This window comes from Zonotrichia albicollis, chromosome Z, assembly GCF_047830755.1.
Source record: "Zonotrichia albicollis isolate bZonAlb1 chromosome Z, bZonAlb1.hap1, whole genome shotgun sequence".
NCBI lineage: Eukaryota > Metazoa > Chordata > Aves > Passeriformes > Passerellidae > Zonotrichia > Zonotrichia albicollis.
Genome location: NC_133860.1, coordinates 62,746,459 through 62,763,303, shown reverse-complemented (window position 1 = coordinate 62,763,303; position 16,845 = coordinate 62,746,459). Strand labels below are relative to the sequence as shown.

At 37.8% G+C, this 16,845-nt stretch overlaps 1 protein-coding gene across 1 annotated transcript in view; it reads right to left on the bottom strand.

The window, feature by feature from the left end:
• LOC102075410 (E3 ubiquitin-protein ligase KCMF1) overlaps nucleotides 1–16,845 on the bottom strand; it is a 45,374-nt gene that overhangs the window by 16,438 nt on the left and 12,091 nt on the right. The window contains exon 2 of the mRNA XM_005486243.4: nucleotides 6,076–6,243. Within this exon, the coding sequence (XP_005486300.2) occupies nucleotides 6,076–6,243 (168 nt within the window). The remainder of the gene's footprint in view (nucleotides 1–6,075; nucleotides 6,244–16,845) is intronic.

Sequence of the window (16,845 nt, the reverse complement as noted above, 5' to 3'; positions counted from 1 at the left end):
GGTACTGAATGGGTATTTCTCCACCTGTTCTTTCTACAAGCACATAAAAAATCCTACAATTATGAAGTCATGTCCCCGACTACCAAGGGGTCCTTTGCTAATGAAGTTAACTAAGAATTAGAGGCAATATGGGAAGAAACAGAAACACCATGCTTCCCTGGCTGCAGAAATAAAGCAACCTACAACTGTGTTACCATTTTTCATTTACAAATCTATCAGTTTAGAATGCAATGTGCCCATGATTGAAGAATTGTTTCTTTTGACCACAAAGAAAAATCTTTCAGATTCTGAAATTTTGGGTCATTTCAAAGACAAAAGCAGGAGTCCATAATTCTTCAAACTCCTCTAGACCCTCTGTTCAAGATGTCTAGGAAGACAAGTAAAAGTATTTGGTAAAGAAGTAAAACCAGATTCAGTTGCATCCCTTTAGGCTAAGATTCATGACCTATATTCCTTATCAATTAGGGGAGGAATACAAAGGAGCAGAAGTATCACAACTGTCTGATGAGGACCCAATAGTAGTTTATGAAGTCAGTTTTCAAGCACAGCAGTGTTTAGACATTATAGCTTTTCCCTGGTGGGGAAAAAAATCCAAGAAAAGACCTGAATTAAATGTGAAAATACAACCAAAACCATCAGCAGTTTTGCTTTTCTATCCATCTATAGCTACAAAAGTTAAATGTATACTTAATATTAAAATTTAACTAGCACATTCTTAAAATTGGTAGGAGGTTATTGACAAAACAGAAATATCACAGAATTTCTTAGACAAAAATCAATCTTTCAAAGAGACACCTGATTCAGGATTACATTTTCTAAAAGCCTGTATTTTTTGTTAAGACATAATTTTTTACAAGAGTACACAGCAGTATAGAATTGTAGTTTCACTTTTCTTCATATAAGTAATATAATTTCAATGTGATATATATATAGAGAGAGATAAAAATGTTGGTACGATACAAGTATAGTGTACTTACTTAATCTTCTTCAAAGTTTGAAGAAACCAAATGGTGGCAACACACTATTTAACAAAATAAAGTATGTATGTTCTTGTATCATTTATCAAGCAGCCATATTATCCTCAAAGCTGCTTCAGAATCTTGATCCAAAAAATGACAATGCGCAGACTTAGCATGATACACATTTAGCATACATATATTGCTCCAGTGTGCGGAAAAAAAAAAAAAAAAAAAAAAGAAAAAACCCACAAAAGTATCAAGCTGAATTCTGGTGAATCCACTCAATCCCACACTACATATTATTATGGTACCCATTATTTAATCAGTTCCCTCTGCCTAGGGAACAAAGGTGGCAGGATCTGTCTGTGGGGCACAAAAGGTGGCAGGATCTTACGTCACACATGACCTTAGCTGACAAGTGAAGGCACTTCTGCAACATGGCAGATTCTGTACTTTGATGAAGGTAACACAATGAGATTTCTGGCAGAGAATCCTACTAACAATTTGTATTACTTTCTTTGTCAGTGTAGCCACTTTAAAATGATGTGGTAAAGCGCAAGCCACATGCCTAGACCCTAAAGCATCCCAACAGTTTAAAATGCATTTTCAAGAAAAAGAAAACTAGGAAATTTGCTGTGAACTTCTCCATTGTCCTGACAAATTGATCTACGAAGACCAGAGAAGGACAAGTGTCTGCCTGGTAAGCACATGCCTGTTCTTTACACAGGCCTATTACAATTCTACTCTTGACTCCACAGTTTGACCCTTCTGAAATAAACTAATTGGATTTGTGCTTTAAAGGCCACTTCTCATTACATATTAGACTTGATACTTTTTTTAAGCTCTGTCCCTCATACAGCAGCGTAACACTCAGCGTATCATTTTTTCCAGTATCTCTTGTGGGGGCTGAGGAACAACAGCACTGCCATTATTCTGGACCCCATCTTGCTTAAAAATGAATATATATAGGGTAGAAACTGACTCCTGAAAGATAATTATAGCAACAAGATGGTGCAAGAGTGAACATGCACAGCCAGAAAATACTAGAGCTTTTTACTTGTTTTCAGTGCTCTCATACTGGCTCCTAAATAGTCTGAATCTCAGGGAAAAAAAAAATCAAAATGTGTCAAGCTGACAACAAAACCTCTTTCAGCATACCTGAGAAAGTCCATCTTCTTGTAATATATTCTGCAACATTATTACAGTACCTAGGAACTCTAAGAACTGATCGCAACTTTCACAGAGGTAAACAGCATGTGACTTTTTCTATGCTGAAAGGATCATCCATGCTGGCAGCTGTCCACCACAAACAATCTGGCTGCAGCTTCAGGCAGACTACTTAAGTGAACTCCACTGATACCCACATCTGGACAGTTCTGGCTGGAGTGGTGGTGGGATTTAATGGTACAGGGCCCTTATCATCATAGGAGATGGATTTCAGGCAAATGATTCACTGATCTTCTCGTGCACTTTTAAAATCAGAAAAATGACAGCGATTCCTTGGAAGTACTTGCATCAGTTTTGCAACAGAAAGATTCTCCATTCTGCTTCCTTTTCCTTGATAAAATACTCATTTTTCACTAGCTGTCCATTTTCCTTCATATCATAAGCAAAAACTGTAAGTTTACTGCTATTAAAATATTTTCATATTGAAACAAACCTGTCTACAGATGACAGTATTGAAGTTTGTCACTAGCCAAGCAAACCACAATTCACACACCCAGTTACACTAACAGCCTTCCAGTTTGTGTTTCTAGTAACATCTTCCTAACTTAAGAACTTTCCCTACTCATACTGTCACCACTGCAAACACTCTTCTTTCATTTGACTTCCCACATCACCTGGAAATTACTGAAGACTTTATTAGTTCTGGGCTTGTTTCAGCTGGGATACAGTTAATTTTTCTTCACAATGAGAAGTATGGGGCTATCTTTTGGATTTGTGTTGAACGCAGGGCTGATAATATCGAGATGTTTTTGTTACTGCGGAACAGGGCTTATACAGAGCCAAGGCCTTTTCTGCTTTTTGCACTGCTACAGTAATGAGGAAGTTGGGATGCATGGGAGACTGGGAGGAGACACAGTCAGGACAGGTCACCTCAACTGACCAAAGGGAGATTCTGGACCATAATGATACCTATGTTCAGGATATAATGTATATGAAGGGGGAAAGAAGGAGGAAGAGGGCATATTTGAAGTGATGCTGATTGTCCTCCCAAGCCACCATGAGGCATGATGAGACCCTGCTCTCCAGAGATTTCTGACTACCTGTCTTCCTTGTTTTGCTTTGCTTGCGTGCACCATTTTTGCTTTCCCTATTAAACTGTCTGTCTCAAGACAAGACTTTTCAGCTTTTACCCTTCCAATTCTCTCCCTGATTCTGCTGGTGGAGAATGAGCAAGTGGTTGTGTGGGGCTTGGCTGCTGGCTGGGAATAAACCACTTAGCTGCAAATTTTACCCTTGAGATTATTTTCTTCTCAGACATTAATATCTAACCTTGGTGGTTTTTAATATCCACTAATACAACTATCCTAACAACCCCAAATTGGGTACTTTTAGATTACTTCTACCATTTATTATTGATTTTCTAATAAAATTTAACATTTCTTAGCGCTTAATTTTTTTGCATGTTCCTCAAAGTCACATGATCTCCCTGACCACACAAGGCCCTCTGAAAAGTCACCAGTTTCTTTAAGCATCTGTACAGTACTGTAATGCACACGCCTTTAGGTGTATTCTATTCTAAATCTAGAGTATTCTAGAACTCTAAAATCAAAACATTTTATGAATGATGTCACACATCTTTCTCAACTCTAAGGAATATGTCATTATCAATTTTTCCAATTCATTCTCCATTCTATAAGCTTGTAAGGTCAGTAGTAATTCTATGCCATCAGACTTTGCCATGGCTCACAATTTGCTGATACTAATTGTTCTGCAGAGTTACTCAAACCAGAAGTTTTACTGTAGAGCTGAGCTGCAGTATTTTCTTTCCTGATACTAGTTTTGTGGGAGCAATGCTTAGATATCTAGCCATATGAAATTTATAGACCTTGTTCTCTTATTTTCATTTAGAGAATAAACAGCATAAACACCAAGCGAAATAGAAGTTGCCCTTCAAATCCCATTACCCATCTCAATACTTCACTGTGAACCTTCTTAATACATACTTAAATAGTAAAAAATAACCCCTGTATCTCTACAACACACACACATAAAAGGAATTAAGCCAAAGGTACATTTATCAAAGATAACTGAAAGAGAAGTACTCAAGTTGCAAGAAACAAAACATAATTCTTAGTCATTCTCAGTTTCCAATTATAGGCATTTTTTGAAAAAAAGCATAATTTAGAACAAGCTCTCATTGCAGCACACTGAAATCTGTGATATTTAATGTTAGTATGTTTCAGTCTTCTTACCCCCGTGATGAGTATTCAGTACTTATAGCAATGCTGTCCTTTTAGCCCATGTCTAATATCCAAAAATACTTGTTGTTAACAGATTAAGAAGTTTCAACTGTGCATTTGAAACAGTGACCTCAATTGCTAATACCATACACAAAGGAATAAAGAAAAGCCGGACAAGAAACATGTAAGTTACAACAGGGGCATGTATTTTTGATAATGCAATAAATTATTTCCTTTCAAACTACCGACTCCCATGATCTGGATTTCTGAAGTCATGACCAGGCAGTCTCAGGGCAAGAGGCACCCTGAGAATGAAAAGCAAAACTGAAGAAGCTTCATATAAAGGCTGTTTTAAGAAACTGCATGTTTCTATACATAGCTATTCTCAAAATGTTAGACCAATAAAGTATAAATTTTACCTCTGTTCTAATCAAAAAGGTAAAGATGTTAGGACTTTTGAGAAGCCATCATATTTAAAGGATTCAAAAAATGAAGATTACAGCTACAAGCACTAGGAAAAAATACTGAAATGCTAGTCCCATGTGTTTGACATCAAAAGAAAATACATGTCCAGCATCAGCAACATCACGGAGCAGCGGACTGTCACAAAATCATTTCTCACAAGTTACAACCTATTTCAACTACAATGCAACAGAAACAACAAAGTAGACAGGACATATTACAGATGGGCAATATGATAATTGACTCTCACAATAAGGGGATGAATATTGTGTGTATTTTAAGAGAAGTTTTATTAATGTGTGGTTATGTTATGGTGGTTTGTTTTTTAGATGTCCACTGTTATGCCCATGATCCCCTCTCCCCTCTGTGTGTTGTTGCCACCGGACAGCCTGCATTGTCCAGGACACCTGGAGAGAGGGCGTGTACATGTTCCCCTTGCATGGGGCAGCAGAGAATGGGACAACCGTGTTGGTAGGGGGTGTGGCATGACAACACCGGACCTCCAATCAAGCTGCAAGAAAGCAGTCTCCACCAATAGACAGCAAAGAGTTGACTGACAGACTTTGGGAGGGTCCAGGAACAGTCACTTTGTGGGTGAGCACACGGCAGTTTGGTTCTACACTCCCAGCACTGTCCTTTTTCCTTATTCAGTCCTTTGTTGTATTTTGTTAAGGTTTAATAAACCTTTGAATTTTTTTAAGTGAGCGGTCATTTCTCAAAGACACAAAACCAATTATTATTTATTTTAAATACTCACAAGGCTTTACAGTTAGAAATAACTCCTGGATTAGGAGATCTACAAAGAAATTCCAACAAGACTGCATTCTAGTCCTTACCACTAATCTCTCATACTCATTACAGCCCATCACTACCTCTCCTATATTTACAGGCTCACCAAAACTACAAATGAACTACCTTCCTACAAAATCTCACCAGGATTTTTTTTCTGCTTGTAGATTGTGGCACTTTTAACAGGTAGTAACTGTTTTTAAGTGTACTTATTAGTTTGATAATCTGCTGTAACCAGACCAAAATAACAAAATCAGAAATACATATGCAGCAGTTAAAAAAAAAAAAAAAGCAGTTCTTCTATCAAAGAAAACATGCCTGCCTATCAGAACCCAAGAACTTAGCCCATATTTTTAGTGCACTAGCAGGGGAAGTGATAATTAGAAACATGAAAATCAGCATTATGGTTGTGGACACAATACAGCAACAAATTACTGGAGTTTAAAATGATCACTTACCAAAATCTACTCTTGTTAGTATGCACTGCATGGGATGGTCAGTTGTATGCCTTGTTGTTGTTGCACCACTTTCATAACAAGTTGCACACAGATCGTAATCGTAGCAAATTAAACACTTGTACCGGCGACCTCGAAAATTTCCTTTTAAACATGCATCACAGCTGACACCTGTAAACAAATAAAATTGTTTTAAGACAGCAACAAATGCACTTATTTTTTATGAGGAAGATTTGTTGTTATTGCCTCTCAATAACTACTGAGAGCCAACCATGTCTGACACGTGCAGCTGATACAAGACTCAAATTTTTAAATGCATCTTTAAAAGACACTGTTCTCCCAAAATTAAGATCTTGAATTCTTGAGGCACACTCAAGCTCCTGAAAGAATAACAGTTTAAGTTCTAAGGCTCTTTGGCTGCATCTTCCTACAGACATCTTTACCTAACACTATCAACTGGTATTGTGACTGTTCAGTCAGGAATTGTGCCCTTTTAAAAGCTAAACTGTGTAATGGCTGACTGAGAGGAAAGAAAAACAACAATCAAATCAACCACTGCCAAAAACATACTAGTTTTTTTGCCTTTAATTCAACACTTCGTAATATTTTAATTCTGAATAACATAATAGCCAGACATTTTATATGGTGTAGAAATTAGAATGTTTTCCCATGCTCCTTTAATTTAGCCTGCATCAGTTCTCTCCATTCTATTTCTCCTTTAAACTCATTCTTTGTAATGTAAAGTTGTCACACTTGCATGTGTATCTGACAAAGATTTTATAGCTTCAAGACGTTTTCATTTTTCTCTGTACGGTTTCAGTTCTCTCTGGATTGACTGGTTAAGTGCAAAAATGGCATCATCTTGTAACCTGCAAAGGCTAACACAAATGTCTTTCAACTGCAGCAGCAAATTAAGGGCCTTCACAAAAGAAACTACAGTGTAAAACTAAGGTAGGATTTGGATGAACACCTTTTGCCATCACTTAAGATTTCTTCTTCACAGTATGGCAAAAGCAGAGACAATTTTAGAGCAAAATGCCAGAATAAAAGAGTCACATTAGCCATATCCCTAGTGTTTTTTTAAGGCTAGTTGTCAGAGGACTGCTATGAGTTACAGAATTTTTTTTGCGTTTGTTTTTACTACTCCACTCAGTAGCATCTAATATAAGCTTTACCACAAGTAATTCAGAAACATATTAATACACAATTTCTTTTAAATCTCCCCAACCTGTCCAAACAATTGCATCATTACATTCAGAGGCGCCGTGAGCAAAATTATTTTATCATTTTTGCCTTTAGTTTCTCCACCTACAAAAACAGCTTCATGCACTAATAGCTTCTAATGTCTAAGCATGGTGCTTACATGAATACTGAACCTATTTCTTATTCACCTCACTGCTTATATATTCTGCAAGCATCACTCTACACGGAATAGCATATTAGAAGAAAGTATCTCCAGAATCCTTGTTAATAGCTGAACTATATTTTGAGGACGGCATGTTACCATCTTCAAACTTGGTTTGGTTGGCTTAAAAAAGAAAAAAAAAAGGTCTTTCTCCCTTAACTTTCTTTTCCCTGAAGTTTCATCCATCAACTCTGAAGGATTTTTAACAATCTGATGATTTACATACTCACAGCAGGCTAGTTTTTGAGAGCACTTCCTTGCTAAATCTGTAGTCTGAATTTCACTGCTTCAGTTGGTTTGTTTGCTTTTTTCCTCCCACACAGAGACCCATAAATTCTACCTATGCAGCATGCAGATCTCCCCAACAATGGACGCTGTACATACAGCACTTAGCAGCTACTGGCAGCACTGTGAGTCTCTTTGTTCCCTACTAAACCTTCTAGAAAACAGCTGATCAGCAAGTTAGATGTCCCATTGAAAGCAGACTAGTTTAACCTAGAGTCTATGTCAGACACGAACAGCTTTCCAACTGATGTACTAATCCATGCTTCTCCAGAAGGTAGCATTTTTCCCACTCTTTTCATTTAAGCTTGGAATATCTGATTTAATGCAGATGTAAGCCTCTTAGCAACAAACTCCTGTCATGTGTTGTCTCAAACATTTACATCATTCCTACTTCAAGACAGACATTTTTAAGAAGCTCTCATTTACAGATTTTCTTCATATCAATACTTCTCTATCAATGCAGGATGACCCCAATGTAGGGAATAATGCGCTCTGACTCCATGATTTCAGAAGGCTGAACAAATGCTTTATTAGGCTATACTATATAACTTCAATACTATAGTATAACTATACTAAAGATATACTAAAGAAAAACCTGTTACCCTTACCAGACAGTCACAACACAGCTTTGACCTAACTGGCCAATCACTCCAAAAAACCATCACTGGAGTCCAATGAACAAATCACTTTTGGTAAACAATCTCCATATCACATTCCACACAGGCCAAACAACAAGAGTAGCAAGTAGAGATAATTGTTTTCTCCTCTTTTCTGTGCTTCTCACTGCCTTCCCCAGGAAAAATCCTGGGACAGAGAATTATGTCTCTCTCTTCAGAGAATGTGAATACCACACTTCTCCACATTATTCCAAACTGCAATCTCCAAATATGATGTGATACTAACTTCAGGGAAATTCAGCCATAAATCACAACAATGTTTGTCTTTAAAACTATAGAACATTTGCAGTAGGAATGTACCAGGTCTTCAAATAACAGATGAACTTTGTTACTTATCATCAATTATTAGAACACCTACAATCTGTTTCAAAGAGAAAAACATATTAACGTAACACATCCCTATGGCTGGTGAAGTCAGAGCAAGAGAACAGCATTGTTCTAGAGACAATATTCTTTCTACATCTCTCAAAGTTGGTATTTTACAACAATCACCACATCCTCTGCTCTGAGGAACAGGCTGGCAGTAAGGGATGTACCACATTATGCTTATATCCTTATCTGTAGCAGAGAATGGAAACTGCAAAAGGGAAAATTATGAAATTGAAATTTTGGAGTTAAACACATGGTTAAATCCCCAGACCTTCTCTCAAATCCAGCAGGACTTTTTTTCCAGAAATTACATTACTTATTTTTCCGTTTATATAACAGTCTGAGCAAAGTCAGGCCTGACAGTTCTTCCTGTTCCTTTTCAAGCCTATTACTTGGGCTGCCAAAATCTTGACTACCTACCCAACATGTGATCTAGAAACTGAAATAACCAAATAATTTCCTCCCACCTTATTCTTTCTATTACAACAAAAGCTTTTGATTGTAATCTTTTACACTTTCCTCTTTATATCAAATTCCAAAATTTAAGTTCATTCTGCCTCAAATCCCCAAAGATAACATTTTATTTAGCACAGCATGTCTTTTAGTATGCGTCTGTCCAACATTTACCTGCACTTTACATTTCGAAGATATGTAACAGATTCAAGACTGTCAGATTAAATAGGATGCATCCACATTAATCATGGTTAATTTTGTGACAGCCCACCCCACCCCCCATTCTGGAGAAGTTCACTTTAAAGCAGAGAACAGAAGTGCAGGACCAGTGTAAAGAAAACCATGAATACTCTGTGACAAGTATTTGCATACACTTCTGGCTTGCAAGAACTGTTACTACTGACTTCTAAAAGACTCACAGAATGAAATCCTATTAACCCCAAAAGACTTGCTGTTCAATGAGAAGTTCTGATTCACCTTATTGAAAATATTGGTTTGGAATGACAAGAGTAAGAAATATCAATTTTAGTTACAGATCACATTACATCATACATGATATCTGAGGCATCCTCAAATTTTGTTTTATTTTGTTACTGCTGTACAAGTACCAACATACACTGCGTAACACATCACATCTAATTAAAACCTTTCTGATCAGCATAAAATGCTCTTTTAATGCAACACTATTCCAGTAGAGGACAGCATTGTGCTAAAAACCTAAGGAACTTTGATAGTTAAAGGTGAACCAAACATCAGATTCTGAAAGTTTCTTCAGAACTATTCCCTTGCAATATCAACTCTCAGTCTCTCTAGCTTTACTCTGAGTGAAGTGAGTCAGGACATACCCAACAGTCCCATTAATAAAGTATGTTCTACCCCTTCACTACAGAAGTCTTACTACATTTATATGAAGCCCACATCTCCTTTTCATCCAGGTCAATTACTTCAGCATTTTACATGTTGAAGGGTTTGTTGAGTGATTCTAGGAAAAAAAAATGTTCTTTCCCAACAACTTTCATATTTTAATCCGGACAGCCAAACATACTTTGATCTTATGACACTGAACTGGTTTTGCTAGAAGTTAACTCAAATGAATGTAATTGGTCCTGGGCTTAATAGATACACCAAAGAGAGCACATAATTTGAATTCTTAACAGACAGAGAATAACATATGTTTCAAATACTGTACACACCAGGATCAATTTGTATTTACAACTACAAGCAAAGCTATAAGGTAACATCAGTGAAAGTGCCTGTAATGTCCCAAGCCATTACTGCCTTGGATAGACACACATTTGTAAAAAAAAAGCAAGGTTTTCTCCCCTACTTAGTGTCCTTGAGAACTAAGGGCAGTCAAAATAATAACAATAATCAGACCCAGAAAAAAAAATTACTTGAAAATTGTAGAAAGCTCAGCACTTTTTTTCTTGTAAAGAGCATATGGTCAAAGACCAGTAATATGGACATAGTGAAATAAGTTCCAGCCTCAACATGAGGCCTTGAACTTTATCAATATTTTGAATGTATTGTTAAATTTTTAGAAATTTCCAAGAAAATGCCAGTCATTAGCAATACACTAGAAGACATTAGTTTCATGGGTAGTTATTAGCATTTAGCACTCCTGTCAGCAGCTGAATATCCTAAATACAACCTTCTGAATTCAGGTATACTGCTTTTTGTTCATCAGTGCTCAGAGTGAGAATCACTGTACTTCTTTATATGTACTACACAAATGCAAAATCAGGCAATCAATGATTTCTTCTCTAGAAAGAAAATGCCAGCTACTTAAGAATTTCTTCCTAACCTACATGAAGTACTGAAAGGGTACACCCTTCTGAAGACTAAAAGTATTACATGGAAGAGTACCACTCAGTTTTGAGGCACCAGACAAACATTAAGGTTTCTACCTTTTAAAAGCTCCAACTTAAGCATGCAAGTGAAAACTAGAAAGTTGTGCTGCCTCTTATGTGGTACAAGAGTTTGCAACCTGTATACTGCATTTTATTTATATATTCAGAAGATCATACATAACACTGCTTTTCAAATGCATCTGATATGTTTTAATGTAAGACGTCTTTTTAAAGGATTGCTCTGAGTTTGTTCAGTTTTAAATAAATTTGCTTGACATCAACTATCTCATCTGTAGTCTGTCTAGATGACACACAGCAAGTCCAAACCTTAAGATACTCTACTTAAGCAATTTATTTGTTTCCAAAACTGAAGAAAGGAAAATATATGCCATTTGATACTTAATAAAAAGAAATGCCAATTGTATCTCACTTCAATAGATTAATTTCTCAATGCAGACCACTGCCTAGTTTGAGAGGTCAAATTCTAAGAACTTCTACTGTGAGCATTTCACCAGAAAAATCAACCAAATAGAACGTCCATTTTTGTTTACTTCGTCTCATGTTTACTAAAGCAAATGATGAAAATAAAAACTAAAGACACCTGAAGCATAGAACCTACTTCATCACCATTGCAGCTACAAGTACTGAACTGAAAATTCATACGTGATACCCCTGAAATAATCAAAAATTCTCTCTTCCCTCACACAGCCTGTGTGCAACATGGCTGAACATGCAGGATCTTCTTAGAGCAAAGTGGAAGAAGTAACCAGACTAAAAGAACTAGTAGGACTAAAGTTGCAGGCAGAGATGTTGTTGACTTGGAAATGGAAAAAAAAAGGGAGGAGGAAAGGAAGGGAAGTGGGCCTACAAAAGGCTTTTGTTTTCTTCACTGCACTCCTTCCTCTCTGGAGTAGAAACAGACACCTGAATCTGCTCACCTTTCTGTTTTCAACAATCTTCATGAAGCCCACTTGCACAGTGCCTGATACTTAGAATTACGAAATCACCAGGTTTGGAAAAGATCTTCACAGTCACCAAATCCAACTGTCCGCCCACCAATACCACTGTAATCCCATAACAACTAAACCATATCACCCAGCACCAGGTCCAGATGCATTTTGGGTACCTGGCTCCCCTACCTGCCCTGCCTTGAGCAAACAATTCCAATTTCTGACTACCATAAAAATTTTTTTTCCTGATATTTAATCTGAATCTTCCCTGTCTCAGCAGCAGGCCATTTTCTCTTGTCCTCTCACTGCATGCATGCTGGAAGAGACAGACCCCCATCTCACAACAACATCCTTTCAGGTAGTCATAGAGAGTGATGAGGTCCCCCCTTGAGCCTCCTCAAGACTAAACAATCCCAGCTCCTTCAGCTATTCCATTTTTCTGGACTTTTCGAAGCCTTAGTGCCCTCCTCTGCACACATGCCAGCACCTCAACGCCCTTTTTAAAGTGAGAAGACAAATGAACACAGTACTTGAGGCATGGCCTCAGCAGTGCAGAGGACAGGGGCACAACCATTTCCCTGTTGTAAAAACAAAGGATGTAACAGTACAGCCGGCCCAGCAAGTTTCAGCCTTGATCCATGAACATCAGCCAGCCTGCTGCAAGAAGAAGTTTTTCCATTTTTGCTTTCACATCCCAGGTTGTGGAAGTTATACACACAACAGTTTCAGTCATCTTGGGCATCAGGAACAAGTGATTAGCAAGCACTTGCAAAACATGCCCAACTCTATGCAGGAATCATGCCGGATTTATGATCAAGCCAATCTGGAATTCCAATTTAATATTTAATACTCTCTCACATATCTCTTATCACTCAATATAATTTAACTTGGCTATCAAAAACATCACAACACAAAAACTGTAAATACTGAAATACTGTAAATACATTAAAAATAAACATATTGCAATAGAGCACAGGAAGTTTGTAGTGTGGCAGCAAAGGAACTGGCACCAGACATGATTTCATTTAACAGCTCTGTTAATCTGGAAGATGGCTAACAGCATGGGAACTCTATTAGCAGAAAACTACTTACATTGAGAAAGCTACCAACAGCTCCCGGGCAAGAAAATAACAGTAAAAGCATTAAGCTACATCCTCTATCTAGTAAAATCAATGGCAAAGTTTCTTACTTAATAGGACAGGACCATGTTCCTGAGTTTGTTTCAGGGTGAGACAACAAAAATACACTGCTCCGGCAAACACCAGCTAAAGAAAATTGGAGCAAGAGAAAGTCTATCACACGCAAATGAGTTTTACAGGTGTAAGAGACATGAAGAAAACTAAAATCCTAAAAAGAAATTAAATAAAAGAAGTGGTTCTTCTCTGTTGTCCCCTAAAAAAATTAAGATACAGTGTTCTCCAAAATTAAACTTTCGTGCATTTTGAATTGCTGTTATTTAGGAAGAGTGGCATAAAAAGAGAAAAACACACAAGGAGATTAAGACACATGTCCCATCAGGCTTGGGAGACAACTAAGTAATACAGATCAGTTGAACAGAGAAAAGTAAACATATTCTAATAATGCTTTTCTATGAGCCACTGTTCTAGACAGATAAGAAAAAAACCAAAAACAACAACTTACAACACCTGGTAGAGGCTAAAAGAAGCTTAGCCAAAATTAACTATTTAGGTACACCTTATACATAGCTCTGGTGTAAGAGCTACTTTACTTTACTTCCTTTTGCACTATTAAACTCACTCCTGATCCTTTTCAACATCATCCAAATAGGCAAACATGGCAACCTTTTCCCACCCTGTGCAATGGGGAAAAGGCAAGATTTATCACAGGTAACAATGCAGAAAGCAGGCAATATTGGCTGGGAAACCAAAGAGCTGGAAGTGAAAGACAGAAGAAGTCTGCATGCAGCAAGTGCTTCATTACTTTAGTAGTAATGCTTTGTGATTACACGTCTCATAATAGCTCAGACTTAAAAGACTTGAGGCAAGTGGTCTGGAAATACACACTTCCAGGTCATGAAAACACATCTAGAAAGCAGTTGGAAGAGGGAGGAAAATAAAAGCAAGTGATTCTTTTCATCATTAAAGAAAGCAGTAATGCCTAATACAAGGCAGTCACACCTAGATTCCTCCCAACCAACTCAGGCCATAGAGAGGAGCACACAAACACCTTCAAACTTAAGTCTACCTTCAAAATCACCACTTTGAATGGCATCACATTATCATAAAAGGAACTTATCTTTCCTTAACACCACAAGAGGTCTAGTGCCTTGTAAAAATAATTAAGTCTCTATGAACACAACACAGAGGACAAATAGGAGGTTTAAATCCTACAATTTATTCATTTAAGTAGTTTCAATATTCTATCCTGGGCTTTCTCAAAGCATTTTTCTTACTCCGAACATAAACAGATTGCCTTGGCAACTTTTCTTCCCACTCTCCGTCACACAGAACCGCTTCTCGTGTTGATGACGTCTCCAGAAACGACAACTGCTTATGATAGGAAGGCTATACCAGAAGTGCACTGTAGGAAATACAGTAACTGAAAGCAAAAATGATTCACTTCCACCAGGCTTTGAGTTTGTTCCCATTCCTCCCTCTTCTTTCCAACTTTTCACAGCAGACTTCCTTCCTTGTTCAAACAACCGCAGAATGGTCTGGATAGGAAGAGGCCTAAAGATCACCTAGATCCTACATCCCTGCTGCAGGCAGGGACATCTTTCACCTAAACCAGGTTGCTCCAAGCCCCATCTAAACTGGCCTTAAACAATTGCAGGGATTGGGCATCCACAGCTTCTCAGGCTGACCTGTTATAGTGCCTGATCATATTCAAAAGAATTTTTTTAAACTCATCCTCTTTCAGTTTGAAACCATTCTCTCTTGTAAAAAGTCCCTCCCCAACCTTGTTGTAGGCTCCTTTCAGGTACTGGAAGGCCACATTTAGGGTACTCCTAAAGCTTTCAGTTTTCCAGGCTGAACAGGTCTCTCAGCCTTTCCTCTTAGAAGAGGTGCTCCATCCATCTGATCAACCTGGTGGCCTCCTCTGAACACATACCCCAACAGTTAGTTCCATGTTCTCCCTGGGACCCCAGAGCGGGATGCAGGTTCCACGTGGGCTCTCACCAGGGGGAAGCAGAGGGGCAGAATCCCCTCCCTCCCCTTGCTAGCCACACTGCTTTGGATGCAGCCCAGGACACTTCTGGCTTTCTGGGCTCTCAGATCAGGTCCAGCCTCTCATCCACCAGCATCTTCTCAAGTCTTCTCAGCAGGGCTCCTTATATGTTGTTCATATGTTCCCTGTATTGGCAACACAACCGTTTGTAAGCCATAACAAATGCTTTACCTTTCCCCTTGTTCTTCCCAAGAGGAAAAGTTTCACTGAGCTTTATTACCTATAGTTTCATTTTTCTTGTCACCTTAAACTGTCCATGCATAAAGAAGCAAACACAATCAAAGTATTATGTTCTGGAATGCTTCCCTGATAAGTCTTGATCATCTTATATGTATCCAGCTTACTTTTAAGAATAATTTACTAACAACTCTATTTGAAAACAATATGTCACATAATTTTTCTAAAGAGCTTTAGTGTCACTAAACACTAAAATTCATCATTAATTTGTAGACCACAGCTCAAATGTCTTCTGTATTGAAGTATTTTTAATGTAATTAGCTCATCTTCTTAAACAAGACTGAGATGTTTTACTTTATTTGCTGAACCACAAAATAATCCAGGTGTCAATAATACAGTATTTTATCAAAACAGATAAAACATACCTCACCTCACAATTTAAGAAAAAAGGAGAGGAATGGTCAAACACCCTTTACGTCTCATTACTTACTAGGCTCAGCTGTCATGCTACAGGTACAAAATGCATGAAACAGTATTTTAAGGGTAAAAAAAATTAAGTGTAATAAACAAATCTGACAGATCTCCATTGAAAAGCTTTAAACAATCTATTAGGGAAAAAACCTACAATACAAAGATACTCAGTGAGGAAAACCTAGACAACGAAGCAGGGGAAGTTGGGACATATGAGAGGTATTTTAACTGTTTTATCTCAATATCTGCGTCTTGGAAGCAGGTGGTTTTCCTTTACATTTTCAGACTAACTAACAGACTAAGCTCTGTTCTCCACTGTCCACTGGACACTGCTTGAATTCCACACAGAAAGGTGGTTTTCACCAACTTAATAGTTGAGCTTCTTCAAGTTCTCAAATGTTGATAAGCAAAATCACTCATCCTCAAACTTGTATCTTCTGCAATTAATACCTTCTTTAAACATGTACACTGGTTTTTAAGACTGCACACTGTGCTGGATTCTGAAGTTCAATGTGTCCAACATGCAACCACAAATATAGCAAGTCTCCTAGTCTACACATAACTGTAAACTAAGGTTGGATATGAAGGGCTGATACCTCTTCAATTTCCCTCACAGTCCTCCAGGTGATGTCACAGGGATGCATGGATGAAGAGACACCTTCAGCTGAACAGGATGTCTACAGTCCTGGTACAGCTTCAAGACAGCTGTTATTTTCTGAGCTCTCTACTGACTGTTGCAACACACCAGCTATCACAAGACAGTAAACCTCAGCTACTTTCCTTCCAAGTTCTTCTGCGTGTGCTAGAGTTGGCAGCTACCTTACTTCACTGACACACGTTTAAGCAGAGCAGTCAAAGTCAGCAGCAACTCAGCACTTCTTACCTTCACAAAGCTAATGGCTCTATCAGAACTAAATATTTTTTCAAGATGAAAGAGGTATACCAAT